Genomic DNA, 19,977 nt, shown 5'->3' with positions numbered 1-19,977 from the left:
GTTAAATTTCATGTGGTTGGTGATTGCACAGCGTGCTAATCTGGCAAGATCTTGCTGTAAGGCCTCTGTCCAGTCAAGGGAATCAACGGCTCCTCCTAATTTATTACTGCCAGCTTTTAGCGTGCACTCGACTCTTGTGTCTAGGTCACTGATACAAGCTTTGAAGAGAAGTGTCCCTAAAATTGAGCCCTGGGGAGCACTGCTAGCGACTGGCCACCAGCCTGATATTAGTAAGGCATGGCTGTCCCTTCATGCAAGGCTTTTTCAAAAACTCCCAGAATAACCTTCATAATTCTACCAGGCACCGGAGTGAAAATGGGCGGCCTGTAATTACCAGTGTTGTCTTTCTTGCCCTTCGTGACAACTGGAGTAACGTTTGCTAGCTTCCAGTCAACTGGGACCTGAAGTCCAGCCCATGGGGAAGAGGGTCTGATCACAAAGTATCTTCTATCTTCCGAATGCTTCCAACCACGTTTCTTGCCGTATCGAATGGACAGCAAGCAGCGTCCTTCCTCCCAATATACTGTGTCTCAGGTACGCGTCTTTACCCCAGGCAGCTTTCTCAGCCACGTGCTCCAGAACCAGCTGCTGATCCGGGAAAGGATGGGATTGCTGCTGTGGAGTTGTTTCTGCCTTTGGTTGCTTGAGGCAGAGTCTGCCCCCCTCGTATGTGCAGGACGGCAGGTGGCACTCATCCTTGGTGCTGTGATCTGTCCCTCCTAAGCGTGCCTGGTGCCTAGACGTAGGGTGAAGTTGCTTTTCCTAACGGGATGAGTTCTTTCATCTTGAAATTGCATTATTGCTGTACTGGCTTGGGAAATGCTATTCTCAGTGTTAGCGTGGCTGAAATGCTGCAGCATCTGTAGCGCTTGCCCGCTCCTTTGTACACCGTCCGGCCCTGCCTCGGCTCTGTTCATGCGTTTGGCACCAGATGAAAAGCAGGGAGATGAGCCGAGGTTGCCTGAATCACCCTGCCACTGCCTTGCTGCTGGGGTTCCTGCTCCCTCCTGCAAAACTCGCGAGCGTGGGCCTGTCGGCTGGCCAGTGGCGGGGTTACAAGGATGCAGTGCCTGCTGCCAGCTGGTTCGTACAGGCCGGTAGCTGCTTCACCTTGCTGGCTCCCAGGCAGGGGCATCACCTTGCAGGCACACTGGCCCTTGCCCCTGTCCCACAAGCTACACGGAACAGAGCTCCGTCTCGTTCCTTCTCTTTTCTACCCCTTCCCCCATCTGCATTTGTGCACTAAACTGAGAGGAGAGAGCCTGGTCCTAAGGTCCCCACGCCAAAGCAGGGGACGATTTACAGCTGGGCTTTTGTCATAGTGGTTGATTGTGCAATTATCTTCCCACATGGGGCCCAGACATGTCTCAGACCAGAAAAAAAAACCCTCTCCCACATTTCCAAGTGTTCTTGGTCTGGATCTTAAGGTCAATTTGTGACCCAGTTCATGCTTTTCCCTAAGTGGGACTGAGCTCTTCGGGCCATTAGCTCTAACCAGGTCTGAGTCCAGGACACTTGAGCCATCTTTTCCTTTGAGTAGCAAATGTCCACAGCCTGAGCAGTATCTGTACCTGTAAATTAAAGGATCCCTGAGCATGTTCTCTGGGATCTAAGCCAGCCGCCACAGAAAGGTTCAGCTCTGCACTCTTCAGCTGTGGCTTTAGCTAAACTCTCTCAGCATTCTCCCAGATGGTTCCTGGGTACAGTTCACAGGCTGGGGCTTGGTTTTAACTGGCAAGACTTTAAAAACTATGCTGAGCCCCATTCCAACACCACCAAGGATAGGCTCCAGCGCTAAGGAATGCTCTCTGTCGCTCACAGAATCATATAAATAGCGGTGGGAAGGGACATCTGGAGGTCTTTAGCCCAGGCAGCTGCTGCAAGTGGCTCTGTTGCCAGCACTAGGGTCAGATCAGCTGTGGCTTTGTCCATTCAAGTATTGAAAACCTGCAAGGACAGAGTTCCCCCGCTGAGCGTCTGTTTGGATGCTGTCTGATGAAAGCAGGCTCAGGTGTTCAACCCGAACCTCCCAAGCTGCGATTTGGCACCGTTGCCTCTGGTTTTATTATGTCACTGCCATCATCTTCTTACCAGCCCTCTGTGTAATTGCAGGTGAGGTGTGTTGTAGCTCAGCCCTCAGCCTCCTCTTTATCAGACTAAACAATCCAGCTGCTTTAGTCCCTCCTGGCAGGTGACTGACGAGCGTCTGTGAAGTCACAATACGGCCGTGCTCTGGTCTACCTTCTCCAGAAGATGAAGTTTCGTTTCTACCAAGCAGTATCTAGGAAGGAGCAGTCAGGCTGTTTGCTGAAGCAGCCCTTATGCCTTACCCTCCAGCTCAGGCTGGGTACCACCAAAGGCAGAGGAGACTAATGATTTGGAGGCATGAGGATGACTTTTCCAAATACCAAAATTTAAGCGCAAAACCCCCCGCGTCTGAGTTTGTCACAGCTAACGTTTTGTGTTCGCTTACCTGACAACTACCAACACTCAAGTGTCACAGCAAGAAGCCACCCTAATTGGTCACAGCTTCTGTTCGGGCGTCCGAAGGCCGCAGGAATTGATGAAAACTAAGCAAGAGCCATTCTTGCAAGTCTTTGCAGGGCTGCAAGTGAAGCCAGGAGTACGGCTATACTCAAAGAGAAATTACAGGGGGAAAAAAAAAAGTGTGACTCAGCATTCAAACAAATACATGTTTATTTACAAACAAAGGAGAAAACACGGCCATCACATTGAATTCTGGTATATTTACAGCATCCAGTCAAAAGATCAAGTAGAAAAGGGAGGATCGGGCAGAGGGTTGGTATTAAGGCAAGAGGAATTTTCCTGTTGAATTGCAGAGGAGCTGAGCTGAAACGGGGCAAAAACTCCAGAGTTTAAAAGGTGAGGCTTCAGGGAACACTACCAGGGTAAACTCGAACTCTCAGCAGCGGGCAGAGATGTAGCTCCCGTAAAGAGCATCCTTAGCTCTTCCTCAAGAAGTCAGCTGGAGCCGACACAGCAGAGGTGTGTTTGGGCCCCAGGGTGCAGAGAGCAAAGGAAAGAAGGGCTGTGATTTTATTTCCCCCCCCGCCCCGTTAATGAATGATGAAGGGGCAGCAGGAGACTCCACTGGCCGGCAAGGGCAAGGGGCGGTGAAGTCGGTCAGCTGAGCTGGAAAGCAGTCTGGCTCAGGGCACCGAAAGGCAGCGCGGAAGAGAAAGGGCAGGCCTAGTTCCGGCCCAAGCGCGAGGAATGCGAAGCCAGGACAGCCTGGATGTGAGCTCCAGCCCTGCACCCCAGGTTCAAAACCCGCCATGGGGCTACTTGCTTATTTTTATGCTTATTTTTTCTTTAGTGAGCCTTTCAGCTTCTTCTCTGAGGAGTGCTGTTTCCGCACCTTCTCCTCCTTTTTCCCCAAGTTCTCATAAACCGTTGACTCCTCTTTCTGCCTGTAAGACCAGGGAAAAACAAGGGGAAAAGTGAGCAAGAGGAAGAAGGCAGCCAAGCCAACAGGGAGGCTATTGCCAGAGGCAGGCGTAGCTGGGCCTCTGGTTTAGGTGAGCTCTTACTTGGAGGATTTTCGTGAAACCTTGCCATGCACGTTCCTCGCTGCAGGGGGGTAGGCGATGTTCCCATATTCAGACTCGTTCGGCTTGCCTTTCTGAGACTACAGGAGAGAAAAACCGAGCTGGGAAAAGCGCGGTCTGGGAGAAGCACATGAGGAGTCATGAAGAGTTCTGGCTGTTTAACCAGAACGCTTCACGCGAGGATCTCAGCGGATTTCGGTGGAGTGCTGAAGTCCTCTGGCTCAGAGCACTCTGCCCACTGCTGTCGCAGGGGTGAGCAGCAGGGATGCAAATGTAGCCTTGTAGGGGGGTGAACAGTGGGGCAACAGATTTCTAGAGGCACCGGAATGCCTGGGAGCACCACGTGCCAGCTAAAGAGTATTAAACAGGTAGCAGCAGCTAGTGGATGCTGCCAGAGGCTACAAGGAGAGAGAAAAGATGCCACTTATCAGCCAGTAGGAGAAAAGCCTTTCCACAAGGGCATGGGAGGCAACTGCAGGACCAGGATGGGAAAGACAAAGAGGAAAGGAGGAGGGCAAAGTCTTCGCCTGTCTTAGATTCGGCTTGTAACAAAACAGCAGTTGGCGGAGATGTGATATAGAACTTCTTAGTTTAAATTAAAGAATAACCAAACATCTTACTGCTATTTAGCGGTTCAGAAGGGGTTGGTACTTGAGCTGCTAATGTTGTCCCCTGAATTTTAAAGGGACTCAAACCTTGGTGCACCATCGTAGCCTGTGTAGGTCCCCGGTGCTAGCTCAAAGCTTGGGAAACGGAGCACTTGGGCTCAGAGGCAGCACCATGCAGGGCCTGAACTCGCAGGACAGGAAAGTAGAGTCCCCTTCCTCACCTGGATAACTTCCAGCTTTTTCTTGGTCGTCTCTATGAACTGGCAGATGGCCATGTAGATGAACTTGTACTGGGCCTCCGTCTGCACCATCCCTGAGCGTTGGGCCCTCACCATCTGGATGGTCTTCTGGATGTCAATGTCACAGTCCAGCCCTAGCAAGGGGCAGCAGAAAAGCTTATGGATGTGTCCACTGACCCCCCCCTCCCAATTCTCCACCAAAAGCAGTCACACCGGAGGTCAATCAAAAGGTTTCCACCTCCCTCCATACTCTTTACTCCTGTATGGACCTCCTATCCCTCCTTCCTGCTCAGCATCTTCCAAGTCTGGCCCTGGAGGAAGAGCCCCAGCTCAGGGAAGCTTGAAGCCACGGTTAGTGGATACGGTGTAGAGGTCCAGCAGCTGCCACATAGCAAGGACAGCACAGCATTCTCAGGGCTGTGGCAGGATCTCTCCCTCTGATACCTGATAGCCTTCATCCCTTTGCAGCTGGCTTTAAGGGCACAGCCCTACTGGGTAGGCCAATTCACTTCAAGACACTTTGGGGTCCTCTTACCCTTGGTGGAGATTGTTTCCACTATCATATCAATGACGATGATAGTCCCAGTGCGGCCAATCCCAGCGCTGCAAGGAGAGGACAAGCAGAGGTCAGAGCAATGCAGCTCCCGAAACAAAATGCAGCTGCTTCTGGGGAAGGACGAGGCGCTTGGAGCAGGTGCTCAGCAACACCAACAGGCAGCAGAGGTTGGTTTGGGGGCATCAAAGAGGAAAAAGCAAATACTGGGGCTGGCATAAGCTTCGCTCGCAAGTCTCCCGGGGAAGAGCTGGTGCAGCAGGACAGACTTTCTACACCTGACCCTATAATAAGGATGGAGAATGCTTCAAACCCCAGCCTCTGTACCAACCTGCAGTGCACCAGAATAGGTCCTGCGTGTGGGATGCTCTCCTGCTTCTGGTTTATTTGGTCGAGGAAGCTGAGCACCCCTCCTGGCTCGCTGGGTACACCGTGGTCAGGCCAGCTCAGGTACTGGTAGTGCCAGATGTCACGCACAGCCTTACCCTGATAATAACAAAACACCCTACTGGTAAAACTGCAACCCAGCCCTAGCCCTGGCCTCTGTCCCAGGGGGAGGCGGATCTGAAGCCAGAGGGAACCTCCGTCTCCCACGCACTTCTTGGTGATTCCAGCAATGTGATTCCAGCCCAAACCAGGTGGGAACAGCAGCCCCAAGACTGATACAACAGCAGCATCACCACAGCACCCAGCAGTTCCCAGCCTTCCAAGCCTACAGTGACCGTTAGGCCCACGGGCTCCATGACAGCCCTCGACCAGGCACACTCACGTTATCCATCGGACACACGCAGAGGTGCCGCAGTTTGTACTCCAATGCATCGTGCTCCCCAGCGTTCTCCACAAGGTAGGGACCGTATTCCTTCGTGCTGCCCACCTCTGGCCAGTAAGGCACACATTTGTTCTGTGTGGGCAGAGAGGTCAGGGTGAGGACGGGCAGAAGGCAGGGAAGAGATAAAGAGCAGAGCAGTGGTTGGACGGGAAAAGAGGGCAGCTCCGAGGCACCTACAAACTGCTACTTACCCGCCCTTTTTCTACCTCCCGTGTGGTCATCACAATAATGCGCGTGTTCTCCTGCCACACCATTTGCCAGAAGTCATTGACTGTGGCATCCAGGCAACCCTGGCTAGCGATGTAGGTCTTGGTGCACTCATCCGGGCTGATCAGGTTGTTCTGAGTGTGGACAAGGGGAGATCAGGATCAGAAGGGCTTCAGGAGCAGGCAGGCCCTCCCCCATTTGGGGCATACAGCCATCTTTCAAGAGTCTCACCTTGACGTAGTTGGCATTGATATAGTCAGATCCAGGGATATTTGGGTCCCTTCCTTGGAGGATGACTCTGGAGTGATCAACTGGGATGCAGTGAAAGAATAAACAGAACGATGAGATACTCTGTGCCCAGGGTATCCTTCACCAAAGCTCCTTCACCGCCCCACACCACCACATTCACGTAACCCAAGTGCATGCAGCATGACCCATAGCTTTACCTCTCCTTCTCTGGAGTCAGACTGATCTCACCCCATCCTCCCACCTCTCTACCGCTATGATGGACCATGAGGAATTTGATACATCCCTCCCTCCTTCCTTCAAGGACATGTGACCTCTCTCATCATCTCTTAAATCCCCAATGCTGCACACCTCGTAACCCGCCCAGGAGGACAGAGTGGGCTGAGGCAGGGCCAGGGATGACTGGGACAGCTCTTCGTTGCCTGTCTGTGTCTATTTGTTGGTTTGGTTTTTTTTATAGTGGAGAAGACTCACAGGGCAAGATGTTCTTGTATCGGTTCTTGCTCTTGTTTTCAGGTCTCTGGCCCTCATGACGGTCAAACAGGTGCTTGGCTTCCTGTTTTTGCAGACTCTGAGAGCAGAAGAGAGAATAGTCATGGCAAGATCACAATGACAGGGGAGGTGGGCACTCAGAGGAACAGTGGAGACGCTGGGGACACATGGGCATGCTTGGGGGGAAGCAGAGAAGTGAAAAGCAAACCTAGACTTCAAAAGTCCAAGGTTTACACCCTTACTGTCTTGGTGACTCGTTCTCCCAAACATGAAAAAGCACATTTCTACCTTACGGGGTTCACTTAAAGATGACACTCACTCCCCAGAGGAACAGATTCCAAACAGACACTTCTTTCAGAGATAAATTGACGAGAATTTACAAGACACCTGGGGAGTTTGTGTCCAGGGAGAAATCAAGGGTGGAGAATGAGGTGGTGCACAGAGACTTTCCAAAAAGCCAGAATAATGTCCCTCAGCAGTTTCTTACATCAAATTCCTCCCAGAATCCAGCCTTGGATGTCTCCTCAGATAGACTCTTCTTGTTCAGTTCCTGCACTCTATTCTCAATGTCAGCAGCATTCACCCTCGTAGCATAGTAGGGCTGGGGATGGGAAAACACAATGGGTCAGCATGAACGAGAGACTCTGCTGGAGACCAAAGTCTCCTCTGTGTGCTGGGGAGAAAAGGAGGAAAGGGACGCAAAGCAGAAACAAACAGCAAGTAGGTCCCTCCCAAGGATCCCTAAGAAAGAGAGGAAATGGGATTTACCTGCTTCAGGTACACAAAGGAGCCAGACATCTCCTCAATTCCAGTCTTCTTGAAGTGCTCCACCAGATCTGCCAAGCTGTCAAACGTTTCAGCACCCCCAACTGTGTAGCGTCCATTCTAAATGGAGGAAGAACGTGTAACGTCCCACTCATAACATTCCTATAGACAAAGCTGATAACGCTCAGGAAAAAGGTAACGTTGGGGTGCAAAGCCACGGGCAGCACCCTGTGCTATCTAGAAAAGCATTTCATCTGGCAGGGAGGTCAAATGGTAGCGTGCCCTGAGAACACTAAGTTCTGAAGAACCGACTCCTGTTCTCAGTGGATGGAAGCCCAGAGAAGGTATATTGCCCTCAGCTCTCATTTAAGGTCAGTTGCTTTCCGTCCTTGAAATCTCCCTCCACTCTCTGCATCATCCCACATGAAAGAAATAGGAGAACTTGTGACAGCCAGGTTGGTAACATCCTTCAGACTAAGTGTGGAGGCCTTGCAGATGCCCTTCCCCCCTCTCCTCCTCCAAGAACTTTTAACTCTTTCAACGAACTCATAATTAGATTGTGAATCCTCCCCTCTCTTTCACCACAAGCTCCCTGTACTGGGGCGCTCAGTCACACTGAGCCCCGCTTCCTCCCGTGTCTGAGCACCCCGCACTGCCCATGGTCGCCCAGGTTGGGGCGAGGGCATAAGGGACCTCCAAAGGTGACAGCACTTTGATCCAAATTCAGAAACACTGCTGGTGGTGTTCAAGCTGACAGGGCCCGTGCTTTTGAGGAATGATCATCAGAGATCAGCAGAGATCTCTTCTACTCCCTTTCCTTTTGCTCTCCCAACTGCTCACCTCACACATGATCTTGATGTGCGTGACTTTGAGCCGGGCCCCAGAGGCACTGGTCGCCCCAGCTGGTGGGGCATCAGACCCAGGCTTAGGCTGGTCAGTGAGGACAGACAAGACAAAATCCCCAGGTTTGCTGAGGCTCTCCCGCACCAAGAAAGTCCAAGGGGTGGCTTTGGCCTGGAGAAGTGACTCAGCTGCAGAGCCTGACAGATGCCCATGGTACCACCTAGGAAAAAATAAGAGAGGGTCAGAAGAGAGGTGGAGATGCAGGTAGGTGGATGCCCTTTAGCTGATGGGTGAAGGACAGCAACAGTGGGGAAGGGTGAGGGAGGAAGAAAAGAAAGGGGAGACAGAGGGGAGGGAAAGAGAGAGGGAAGGAAGCCAAGGGAGGAGCCTGGGAAAGGTTTTGGGAAAAGCAGATGAGACAGAAAGAAGTAGAGAGCTGACAAGAAAAGGAAAGGGCAAGGGATGAGGTGGAGGTAGAAGGGACCCGGGGAGCAGAATGCTGGTAGCAGAGGACACAGAGGGAAAACACCAAGCGTGATACACACAAGCACAGGTAAGCGATGCTTGCTGGCTTGAAGACCAGTTTGGGGAGAGTAGTCCCTGGGTTTCAGCGTCTCTTAGCATTACTCAAACACTAGGGAAACCAAAATAAACCTCCAATGAGTCAGAAACTCTTCCATTGGGTTTAGCAGCACCCAGATGGATGTGTTGAGATCAGATCCATTAAAGAACCATCCCAGTGACCCCTCTTTCTGAAACTCAGTCACCTCTTCAGTCAAAGGATAATTCCCATTCTCTGGGCACATCACAGTGCAGCAATCAGCCTAGCCGTGGGAGTGACCACCAGGAGCCACCTGCAGCCCGTATTCTGCTCCTGGTACTTACCGCTGTTGTCGATCCATGTGCGCGTTCCTGTCGTCAATGCAAACACCCAGTCAGCAGCTCCTTCTCTTCTCTCAGCACAAGGTGAGGAGCATCCCCATTTGTCCGAGGTGTTCCCTGCCTTGCTGCAGGACTGGACCCAGGGCACAGAGGGATACAAGCAAATGGCACAGCTGCTGCCAAGCCCCTTCCCACCTACAAAGGTCGCTGGGGGAGGTTTATGCCTGCCTGGTGGGATCTCACTGCACTGTGTGGTGTGGGTACAAGTGATGGTCACCAGAAGCAGGCTGGGAGATGGGATAATCCTGGCCTCTCCTCCTCCTGCAGGGCTCTGGCCCTGCAGAAACTCCAAATGTGACCCAGGTTGTCTCTGTGAAGATCCTCTAGTTCCTCACGCCTGTCCCATGCTCCACAGTCTCTTTGGACCACACCAGAAGGTCCTGGGGGCGCTGCTGAGCTGCCAAGTAGAGATGCTAAAGGCCATTTCATAGCAGCTCTGTCCTGCCTCCACAAAACTCCCTTGGAAGCTGGAGCTAGAGATGCAAACCGTAGAAAGCTGAGAGATGCTGTAAATCATCCCATTCCTCCTGGTACCCATTTCTGGTGGAGCCTCTGCTGGGTCTGGACCCATGTCAGCCCAGGGGCCACCTGGAGACACAGCCGTTTTGGCCATCTCCCCTGGCGAACAGCATTTCAAAAGCAGGCAGCTGTTGCATTGGGCTGACTTGCAACGCCCCTCCCTGTTCCCGCCTGTGTCGGGTACCGAAACAAGGACCAGCCACGCTCCATACGTCACCGCGTGCACTGCCATCAAGGCCAAGCTGGAGCTCAGTAGACGAGCCAGTGTTGGTTAGAGCTGCGGGAGCGGGATTGCTGCCCACGGAGCAGCTAACAGTGGAGGCCTGGGGCGGTACTGGTATCTACAGTGAGCTTCACATCGTTAGGGCTATCGGTTCCCAAGAACTGAAATGGAGTTCAGGAGGCCATGCCCCAGTCACAGAAGCTTTCATGCACTCCTGCATCTGGCCAGGGCAATGCATTCCTCTCTCCACACAACATCCAGGACCCATTGCAACAGGAAGATGTGGCAGACAGTTATCGTGCCTCGGCAAGTAACTTCTGTTGATCCTCACCTCACGCACGGCAAGAAGTAGCCAGTGACTTTCACTCCATGGCAGTGATTAATTTCGGAACTTCCCCCCAAAGAAGCGTTCAGCCACCATGTGCCGGCGCTCAGACATGCCCCCCAGGGAATGGCTGACCCCTTCTGCCCATCAAAGAGGTCTCTGGGCCTCCCCTCCGCAGGTAGGACGTGGTTAATGGCTCCCATCCCTCCCTCCCTTCCCCCAGTAGAGCCCAGCTCTTCGAAGACACGTGATGGAAAATCACTTGGGGAGCGAGTGCGAGGAGCTTTCGTAAGAGCCTGAGGGGGGGGAGCAGAAGTTTCCAACCGCAGGGAGGAAGGGAGGAAACTGCAGGGCCACAACCCAACGGGCAAGTGGAGAGGACAATCGGCAGGCAGAGGCGAGCCCCTCTGCAGCCTGACCCCAGAGCCAGCAGGGATGTACCCAGGAGCGTCCCCCCCGGCCATCTTTGCTCCCTGTCTGCAGGAGCACAAGGAGGAGCTGCCCGCCCCAGAGCCAGGGCACGACTGCTCCCCGCGCTGCATCAAAGCGCCTGACAGCACAACGCAAGGGCAAAACCACCTGATTTGATTTAGGAACTTGGTTGTCAGAGACATATGCAAAGCGGGGACAGGAAGGAGACTAAGCAGGCTAGGAATAGCAGGGGAACATGGTCCTGCTCTCATCTACTTGAGTCATCCAGGCCTGGAGTAACCAAGGAGGTTTGGGGCAAGGCTGAGGGCTTCCACGTAACAGGTCACTCTCCATACCGCGGCAGACCCATAACTAACGCCACAACCTTTGCTTTTAGGAACAGTATATAAATAGCAAGGGCAACAGGAAACCACAAGTAAAAATAGAGCCCTATTTGGTCTGCTGTGATGGGTTAAGGTACGTCCAGCTACTCCTGGGGATGCTGCCCCCACGGAAGCACAGGAGGATACGGGAGGGAGGAGAAACTTTTTGCAGGGTTTGCCCTGGGGATGCAGGCAAGGCACAAAGGCGGCCATGAAACACAGAGGAGGCCTCATCACAGACACACCAGCTGCTTTGCCTTCTCTGTACCTCTCTGTAGTGGGGTCGGAACAGTTGAGCGGGTATCGCAAGTCGATGATGGTTCCATCTTTGTCCTGCAGTGAGCCCTGTTGCTGCGTGTAGTACTCCACCAGTTCTGACAAGGTGGCAAACTTCTCCCCTCCATACAGGTCATAGAAATCCCCAGTATTCTGGATACGGATGTGGGTTACCTGGTCACCAACCCTGTGGGATAATACACAGTGAGGCAGCTAGAAAAGAGGCAGAAAATGTTCTGCATTACCTCCTGCCATGGAACCAGAGCAAACCACCCCAGTGAAAGGAGGTGACTGGAAAAGGAAGCTCCTGGGGCAACTTGAGGGAGGGGTCTAGAAGATGCTGGGAAGCTCAGGTCCTTTTACAGCTTGGAAAGAACTCAAAGGAATAAGGACAGGGTGAAGAAGGTGCCACAGGACATGTGAGGGTCTAAGCATTCTGCGTATATAACTCTGGAAAGACAGAAGTTGGGGTCTAAGTTACGTACCGAACTGAAAGAGAAAAATCCCCCTGATTCTTCCGACTGGGTCTGGCCAGAAAGCTGCCATGGACACCCCGTCCCTTCAGTAAGGCTTCAGCTTCCAGCCCACTCAGGTCACGGTGAAACCACCTAGGAGAGGAGATAAAAACAAGACCAAGTGAATAAAAAAGGCCAGGTGCTACTGTGGTGACCTGTACAGTGAAGAATGGTCCCCAGCCAGCATCCCTAGAGATGCTCATACAGATGACAGCGGCCAGCAGCATCCCTTCCTACCTGATACCTCCCCCAGCCTACGAAAGATTTCTATTGGGATATGCCTTCTAGGATGATCCCCCCCCTCTGATCTGTCCTACTTTCACGGTCCCCCTCCCTACACACACACACTTCTCATGTCCTCTTACCTCACCATCGTGGAGGGCGAAAGAAGAGCAGGCCAAGTGGCTACCACCAGAGCAACTCAAAAAACACAGAGGAAAAATCAGTTCGCGCTGGCGAGAAAAGGGAAGTCGGAGGTCCGTGCTGGAGCACCCAATGCCAAGCTGTTCCTGCGCCTCTTGGGAGCTGGCCATGTATCTCTCCAGGCGTCTACTGTCAGTCCATTCAGACCCTCTCCATCCACCACTCTCTGGATGCACGTCTTGATCTCTGGTCCCCGGCGCAGCGCTGTGGGCACAGGCAGGCGCAAGCCCCTGCGCAGCTGGGCACGCGCGGCGCCAGGAACAGGAAGCTCTCTGAGCCATCCGCTCCCCAGCCCTGAGCTGCTTTGCACACACTTCTGCTTCTCCTTTTGTCTCTTTCCTCCCCATCCCCCCTGTTGGTTTTGGGTCCCTGTCTTTTTTTTTTTCTTTTTTTTTTTTTTTTTTCCTGTCCCCACCAGGGTTGACTCCACGAGTGCATCTCAGCTCCCGGCCATGCTCACAAAACTCAGTTCTGCACATCCTCCCATTCCCCTTCTTCCCCAAAAGGCCAGCGAGAGCCACAAGTTCTCCCCACTCCCAAGGCCTCGCCGTGGTGCCGAGGGGACCGCGGCTGCCTGGTGTCACCCACACAGCGTCAAGGCTGAAGCGGGCAGCGCGGGCTGGCAAACATTGAGCAACGAAGCACCCTAGGACAGGTTACGACCGCCCAGCCACGCGGCTCGGCTCTGCTGGGCTGCCCTCAGCTACCCGACCGAAGCCTCCATACTCCAGCTGATGAGCCCTACGGGCAGGTAAATATCCCAACGTGGGCTCTGTAGAGCCGCAGGGGGAATCCGTGCAGACCCAGAGGGGCAGACTTGGAGGTGCAGGCACTCTAGCACTCCAAGCACAGCCACTGCCTTCCTGAAAAGAGCCTGCTGGGGGACGCGACAGCCTCGAGCAGAGGGAGGTAGTTCGAAAGGCTACTTTCCGCGGGCCCACGCAGCACCAAGAGAGCTTAGCCTGGGACCTTCAAGATCCCAGCAGACCAATGAGGCCAAAGCTGTCAACCTGGACAGCCAGATAAAAAGAAAGAAAACTAACCATTTCCAGTTACCTAGCCATTTCCAGACACGGCCCCTGCCTGCCCTTTCCCATAGGACTGGTTTCAAGGTCTGCAGGGCTCGTGAAGCTAAGCAGTGGCCGAAGAGGGCAATCCCGCTGGCAAAGGAGCCAGGCTCTTCCCTGTGGCCATCTCAGCCCCCGCTGCGTGGTGGTGCGGGCAGCAGGAACGGTGAGACACTTGCTCATTTCAAGTACCAGCAGCTGCAGACTTCCCTGCACACCACCAGACTGGGAAATCCTGCAAAAAGCTGAACAGGTTGGTAGCAACGATCGAGACAAAACTCGTGGCCAAGACAGAAACTAACAACAAAGGGAAGTAGAGGAGAGACAAGTGGGAAGCTAAACTTCATTGCTAGAAAGGCAGCCCAGGCACCTAACAGCAGCTTCGTTTGAAATACTTCTGGTTTCACACACATGATGTGCTGGGATGTGGTGAGCTGCAGGGATCCAGCTGTACTGACTTCAAAATGATATTTAAAAAAAAAAAAAAATCATAATGAGACTTTAAAGGCACAGAGACTTGTGGCTCAAGGGAACAACTTCTACAAAAAGTTGTAGAAGTTGCACCTAAATTGCTGCACCTAAATCAGAGCCAGTCTAGCACTGGCACGGGAAAGAAATACCGTTTAGTGCTAGGGGAGAAATGTCGGGAACTTCTGGGCAGAAGTCCCAAAAGAGAACTCCTGATATCAAAAGAATATGAGATTATGTAGGGTGGATATGAAGCCACGGCAGCCAAAAATAAAACCTGGGCACCCCTACGCCTTATGAACTGGCTGAAGCAGCAAATCTGTCCAAGGAAGAGAACATTAGTGAGACACCAGGGAACAGGGGAAAAAACAAGGTAGCAAAGAGTCGGGATCAGAACAGAAAGGGTGAGTTAGCACTGAACTCGTGGAATCCCCTATCCTCCAGCAGGACAAGCCACGGGGTGCGGCGTAACCCACATGTCAGTATTTGTGTGGATACAAATCCCAAATCACATAATTTACAGGATGAATTTATACTTGTGGTTGCTTTCAGCTCCGGAAAGGACTGGATGCACGCAGCTGCCCACCGGCGTCTTTTGATCTGGGCCACCTAATTAAAAACTACCAGTGAGGAGCTCCTGCTGGTAAGGGAGGGAAATACCGCGGTAGAGAAGCAATCGGTTGCGTATCTTTGAGGTTGCTCTCCCAAATGGCTGCAGCACGCAACAGCAGACTGTAATTGAGCCGCTAAAATACTTTCTTAATATAATTAACAGGTCAAGAGATTTCAGCAAAGAGACTACTCTTACGCTGCTGTTTGGCTTTCAGTGCAACACAGATGGTAGAACCTCATCTTGTAAATCCCTTTGTGGAGCCAAGCCACAGTTATCACAGGAAGAAATTTAGAGGTGAAGATAAGTGAAATAGCTAATTAAAAGACACCCACATCTGGACTACTGGAAAAGAGATGCCGAGAAGCTGGACAGAATCCAGCATAAGGCCACTAAGGCGGTGAGGAGCCTGCAGCACAGCGGAGCCGGAGGAAGCTGGGTTTGTTCTGCTTGGAGGAAAGATGCTGAAGGAGGGATCTGACAGCCGTCTGAGACTACCTAGAGGGGGACTGGGGGTCGTAGAGCCACATTCTTCTTTGTGGGACACAGCAAGCGGAGGAGGGGCAACAGACATAACTTGCAGGGAGGGAAATTCTGATGAGGGATCAGGAAAAATTGCACAGTCGCTCCCCACCAAGGGCGGTTCAGCCATTGCCGCAGGTCCCCAGGGCGGCTGAGGACTCTCCAGTCTTGGAGACATTCTGGACTCGCCTGAACAAGGCCGAGAGCAACCTGACCTAGCTTTGGGCTTAGCTCTGCTGCGAGCAGGGGCTTGGACGAGGTGATCCATGGGTCAAAACGGTTGTCGAAGGAAGGGTAGAGGAAGAGGCCCTGTATAGAGTTTCTTTTCCCCCTGTACTCCCTAAGTCTCTGTTAGCAGCTACTTGTAGTCAACTGTCAAAGCCATAACAAATTTAGCATCACTGCGCAGCTACAGAAACACACTCCCTCCTCTGGCTTGCTTATACCCTGCTCCCTGCCCATTTTTATTAATATCTGGTTGTTGTAAAGATAGAAAAATCAACGACTGATTCCTATTCGCCCCCTCCAAGCTGGACCCGTAACGCCCATATCCTTCCTCAGCTCTTTGCCAGGCTGAAGACTCCAACCCTATGTAGGTGTTCTTCGTACAGAGCTTTTCTACACCTCCGATCATCTTTGCTGTCCGCCTCCAAGATGTTTCCAACTCTATTGTATTGTTTTGGAGATAAAGACGAAGGGTGGCACAGAACTGCAGTGCTCAAGATGCTGGTGAGACATGAACATATACATATATGTAGAGAGAGAGAGACACAGTGATGATTTCTGCTACCTGTTCGCCATAACCAAGCATTAAGCTAACAATTGCGTGGACTTACATATGATCACAGGCTTACTTCAGAGAGGTTACAGTTAGTTCACGGTCCATTGTTTTGTATGTAAATTTTGAATTATTCTTCTCCATGAACACGGTTTTCCATACGCCTGTAGTTCTATTTCACCTGCGGTTCTATTGCCCACTCATTCGTTATCATAACGTCCTTCTGCAGTTATTCACAGTCAGCTCCCAACCTGTTATCCTCAATAACTTTCTACCATCAGCCAATTTTCTCACCTCACCACACAAGCTCTGTTTCCAGGTCACCTGGGAATATACTGAACAGCGTATATTTCAGGTTAGGCCACTGTGATCTCATCAATGATGACTTCCCTTTGCTGTAAAAACTGGGTGTTTATTCCCACATTCCCTTTCCTATTTTCTACTAATTATTTACCCAACAAAAACATCATCTTCTTTCTTATGCCACGACTTTAGCTTTATTTAAAGACTTTGGTGAGAAAATCTTGTCAAATAATTTATTTTGGAAATCCAAGGAAACTGTATCAGCCAGGCCTCCTTTATCCACAAGCTTGCTAAGTCCCTCAAAAAACTCATTTTTACAAGACAGGATTTGCCTTTACAAAAGCAGATGCTGAGTCTTCAATATCTCACTCATCATTTCCTCCATTATACTGCCTACCCTCTTGCCGAGACACCAACTTCCTTGTTCTGTGTTTCCCTCACATTTAGGGCATCCCACCTGGAGCCCTTTCGGAGAATCGGCTTTGCATTTGTCGCTTCTAATTCTCAGCACTGAGACGACTTGAGGCAGGAGGTTTTGCCATTCTGCACATCGTACTTCGCTTGCTAGTGCAGAGCGAAGGGCCACCTGGGCTTGGGGAACAGGCAGACAGACCACCTTCCGGGGACTTGCCAAGATGATCTCTGTCAGGCCATGGGACACCAGGACAGTCCTGGACCACCGTGGTTGCCCAGATCCTTACCACAGAATAATGCTGTTGCCAATCCCATTTCCTTACACCACGCCACTGCAGTCCCCAGAGCTCAGCTCCTGTTTGGACTGACTGTGAAGATTTTATGTCCTGCTGCTCCATAAAGAGCTATAAAGACCGTAGCAAATCGAGAAATGACCAGGATTAAAAAGGGTCAGCCACCTGATGACCTCTCCCTCTGTATAAAAACATTCAGAGAAGCAGCTGCGGGGCTGGAAGACTACCTGTAGCGGACCGGGCAACACAAATCCTGCTTGTTCTTTATCAAAGTGAGAAGGAGCATTGGTAACAGCAGTAACAATCTAAACCACCATGAACTCCAGTCCTCAGCTATCCTCGAGCTCTTAATAGAAGGTGAGGGTTTTTTTTTTTCCCCTTCTGTGTCTGATCCCTACTGGCGGTATTTTTCTTTTTCTCACCAACAATTCTTGTTTTCTTCCCCTAACTAGCATTCACAGCACTCACCCACAGGATGGCATCAGCTCAGGTCCCCACTGACAGGGGACTGACAGCAGCTAGTGAAGGAAGTACCACAGCCCTTAACCAAGGGGTCCTACTAAAGAAAATAAAGCAATATTGGAATTATCATGACAGTATCTTGAGACGGACTTGGGAGAGAGATCAAAGCCCTTGAGAGAGGTGGACTCGCGCCCTCCCGACAGAGCTGGATGCTCATGGCAGTGAGTGCCAGGGCTCTGGAGGAGCAGCTGGCAGCGCTTGGGGCTGTGGCACCTCCCGTGACTCACCTGTGTCCAATCCGCACAGGCACAGTCCCAGACTCTGCCCTGTTCCTCGGAGGACTAGGAAGGAGATAGCTCTGGGCCAGGCAAACTGCAGGCCTCACCCAGGCGGCTTAATTCTCACCATTTGCAAAGCACTTCCTGGGCTGTAGTTAATGAATAATTAGAGGGGTGGGGGAAGGCCAAGGCCAAGCTGGGAGAGGTGGATGGAGACGGAAGGGACTGACGGCTCTTCCTGCCTCCTATCCACTAAGCTCACGCCCTCGCTGGCTACATTCCTGCCTGGTTTGTAACCTAAACGCACAGAAGGCAAAACCGGACGCGTGCCTATCACACCTGGCTCGCAGCTCCCCCCTCTCCCTAGCTCGGCTTCTTCACCCCCAGCCCTGCCACCCTGGTGCCCACCGCCCTCCCCAAAGATCTCAACGCTTCCGAGGGCAACAGGCACGCCGGCCAGGAGGCTGCAAGCGGACGCACCTGAAGCCCCTTCGTTTGAAATCAAGCCATAAACACAAAACCTCACACTGGAGCACGGCTGCTCCGCGGGGTTTGTCTCTCTCCAGTCCCAGAAGACACAAGACAGAGTTTTACATCGTGTTCTTCTAGCTCAGGCTGCAGCCAAACGGGGCAAGCCCCGTCCTCCCACACCGTGCCGCTCCCTGCCGCATATCTGACACCTTTTTCATTAGGGCTGACGTGTTTGATGGCACATTCAGCCCAAAAACCATGCGGACACGGTACCGGTGGTAAGAGAGAGTTAGCGGCACCGACGCTGCTGGAAACAGGGGTCTCAGCTGCATTTACGGCACTTGCTGAACAGCACTAGATTGTGTTTAGGGACGCAGTATGTTTCAAATAGTGTATTACCTGGTATGTTTCAAATACCACTTTTGTAAATGCTTGCTTTTAGGGCTTAGCACCTCTGAAATGTTTAAAAAGAAAAAAAAAATCACTTTGAGATCAAGTCCTAGGGCTTCACACCAAGGACTGCGTAAGCAATGACCTTTTTGCAGAACTGGTTATGTGCTGGGCTCCTCTCAAAACACTAGCACAGGTTTCACCAGGCGTGAGGTATAGCACGAGTGCTACAACTGCCTCTGCACCGGGGGAGCAGCAGCTGCGCCCCAGGAGCGCCGCACGTTCTTCCATAAAACAAAGGCATTTTCAAGACATTTTTTATTCAGGAGCAGACACACGCAAGCATGCACAGAGCGGTCCATTCCCTTCAGAGCAGCCTCTCCCTTCTTCAAGCGCTCCGTTCCCAGGGCTGACGGGAGGCCAGCTGCGGCCGGGGCACGGCCAGCCGGCGGCGGGGCAGGGCAGGCCGGCGGGTCTCAGGTGGCCGCCACCCCGCCGGTCCCGGCCCCATGCGGCGGCAGCGTCATGGGCGGCAGGAACATGGCCTTCAGCTTGCCCGACATGCTGGCGATCTCCGGGTCCTGCGACTCGTACGACTTGATCAGCCGGGCGAACTTCAGGACCCCTGCAAGACACGGCGGCTGGGAAAGGCGGAGCCCGCCCGCCCCCTCGGCGGGCCCGCAGCTCCCCGCCCGGCGTCGGGGGGAGGCGGAAGGGGACACAACCCACCTTCGCCGTCGTTGCTGAAGCCGTAGGCTTTGATCACGTCCTGCTGGATCTGGGTGGCCACGGGCAGGAGGAACTGCAGCATCTTGCCCATGTCGTTGCAGGCGTTGTCCCGCGCCTCCTCCATGCGCTGCGCGTTCTCCGGCGCCCCGAACGCCTTGATCACCTCCGCCAGCACCGCTGCCGGGAAACGGGCACACAGCTACCAGCCAGCCCGCCCCGACGGGCCGCCGTTAAGCCGGCCCCAACACTCACCCTTCGCCTGCTCCGCGCTCAGCGACACAGCCCCCGGCGCTTGAGCGGAGGCGGCCATCGCGCCCGCCGGGGCGGCCGCGCTCCCACCCGCCTCACAACCCCCTGCCGAAGACACGCATGCGCGTCTCCTCCTTTTCCTGCCATTACACCGGTGGGTGAGGCTTCCCGCTCGGCGGGAAACCTACTGGACAAATACTAAAAGAGCTGAAATCACTGCCGGTTTTGCGCCCCAGCGACGGGCCCCCCCCGGGCCGATTCGCCCCTAGGTGAGGGCGAGGAAACCCCGCATGCGTCCAGACGCCTCCAGCTGCTTTCCACCCGAGCTGCCCCCACATTCCCCGCCCGATACCGCCGCCCGGCTCCGCTCCGCCCCGGGCAGCGGCGGCAAAGCCCGGCCCTGCCGCGCCGGTCGGGCTGTATGCAAATCAGCCGCTTCCCATTGGTGCGCGGCGACCACGCCCCTCCCCGCCCCGCCGAAGGGGCGGAGCTCGCCGTTGTCGCCACCGCCCCCGCCGGCAGCTGCCCCCCGACCGGGGCCCTGCGCGCCTCCCGCCGGCTTTCCCGGGGTAGTG

The 19,977-nt window shown here is 53.2% G+C and overlaps 2 protein-coding genes and 1 non-coding gene across 6 annotated transcripts; all 3 read right to left on the bottom strand.

Moving 5' to 3' along the window:
* Positions 1-2,700: 2,700 nt before the first annotated feature.
* PTPN6 (protein tyrosine phosphatase non-receptor type 6) lies at positions 2,701-17,853 on the bottom strand. 4 transcript variants are annotated; one of them, XM_063353816.1, is made up of 17 exons: positions 17,573-17,852; positions 17,292-17,382; positions 12,311-12,606; positions 11,916-12,038; positions 11,423-11,617; positions 8,349-8,571; positions 7,512-7,628; positions 7,231-7,344; positions 6,726-6,822; positions 6,237-6,316; positions 5,990-6,139; positions 5,739-5,870; positions 5,301-5,455; positions 4,952-5,019; positions 4,399-4,550; positions 3,552-3,649; positions 2,701-3,431 (listed from the first exon to the last, which is right to left on the bottom strand). In XM_063353816.1, the coding sequence occupies exons 3-17, from the start codon at positions 12,316-12,318 to the stop codon at positions 3,323-3,325; spliced, it is 1,821 nt and encodes a 606-aa protein (XP_063209886.1). In that variant the 5' UTR covers positions 12,319-12,606; positions 17,292-17,382; positions 17,573-17,852; the 3' UTR covers positions 2,701-3,322. The 4 variants fall into 4 exon arrangements, with proteins under 4 accessions (XP_063209886.1, XP_063209896.1, XP_063209877.1 ...); XM_063353826.1 differs by lacking the exon at positions 17,292-17,382 and having other exon boundaries at positions 12,311-12,365; positions 17,573-17,853; XM_063353807.1 differs by lacking the exon at positions 17,292-17,382.
* An 874-nt stretch (positions 17,854-18,727) lies between these two features.
* On the bottom strand, positions 18,728-19,596 carry C1H12orf57 (chromosome 1 C12orf57 homolog). Its single transcript, XM_063322490.1, has 3 exons — positions 19,406-19,596; positions 19,154-19,330; positions 18,728-19,049 (listed from the first exon to the last, which is right to left on the bottom strand). Exons 1-3 carry the CDS (start codon positions 19,461-19,463, stop codon positions 18,901-18,903), a joined length of 384 nt encoding a protein of 127 aa, XP_063178560.1. The 5' UTR covers positions 19,464-19,596; the 3' UTR covers positions 18,728-18,900.
* Positions 19,562-19,621, bottom strand: LOC134510481 (U7 small nuclear RNA). Its single transcript, XR_010069619.1, has one exon. It is a non-coding gene; the product is annotated as a U7 small nuclear RNA (small nuclear RNA).
* Positions 19,622-19,977: the final 356 nt, after the last annotated feature.

The sequence above is a fragment of the Chroicocephalus ridibundus genome, chromosome 1 (genome assembly GCF_963924245.1).
Source record: "Chroicocephalus ridibundus chromosome 1, bChrRid1.1, whole genome shotgun sequence".
NCBI lineage: Eukaryota > Metazoa > Chordata > Aves > Charadriiformes > Laridae > Chroicocephalus > Chroicocephalus ridibundus.
Note: the sequence above shows the minus strand (reverse complement) of the source record. Positions and strands in the feature narration are given on the sequence as shown.

Coding starts and splice junctions, on each gene's coding strand:
- PTPN6 (XM_063353826.1), bottom strand. Junction 8,572..11,422: donor TCCGACCCCACTACAGAGAG/GTACAGAGAAGG, acceptor ATTTTTTCCTAG/GTGGTACCATGGGCATCTGT. Junction 6,317..6,725: donor ATACAAGAACATCTTGCCCT/GTGAGTCTTCTC, acceptor ACTGCATCCCAG/TTGATCACTCCAGAGTCATC.
- C1H12orf57 (XM_063322490.1), bottom strand. CDS start 19,463: ATGGCCGCCTCCGCTCAAGCGCCGGGGGCTGTGTCGCTGAGCGCGGAG. Junction 19,331..19,405: donor GAGCGCGGAGCAGGCGAAGG/GTGAGTGTTGGG, acceptor GTTTCCCGGCAG/CGGTGCTGGCGGAGGTGATC. Junction 19,050..19,153: donor CTTCAGCAACGACGGCGAAG/GTGGGTTGTGTC, acceptor CGTGTCTTGCAG/GGGTCCTGAAGTTCGCCCGG.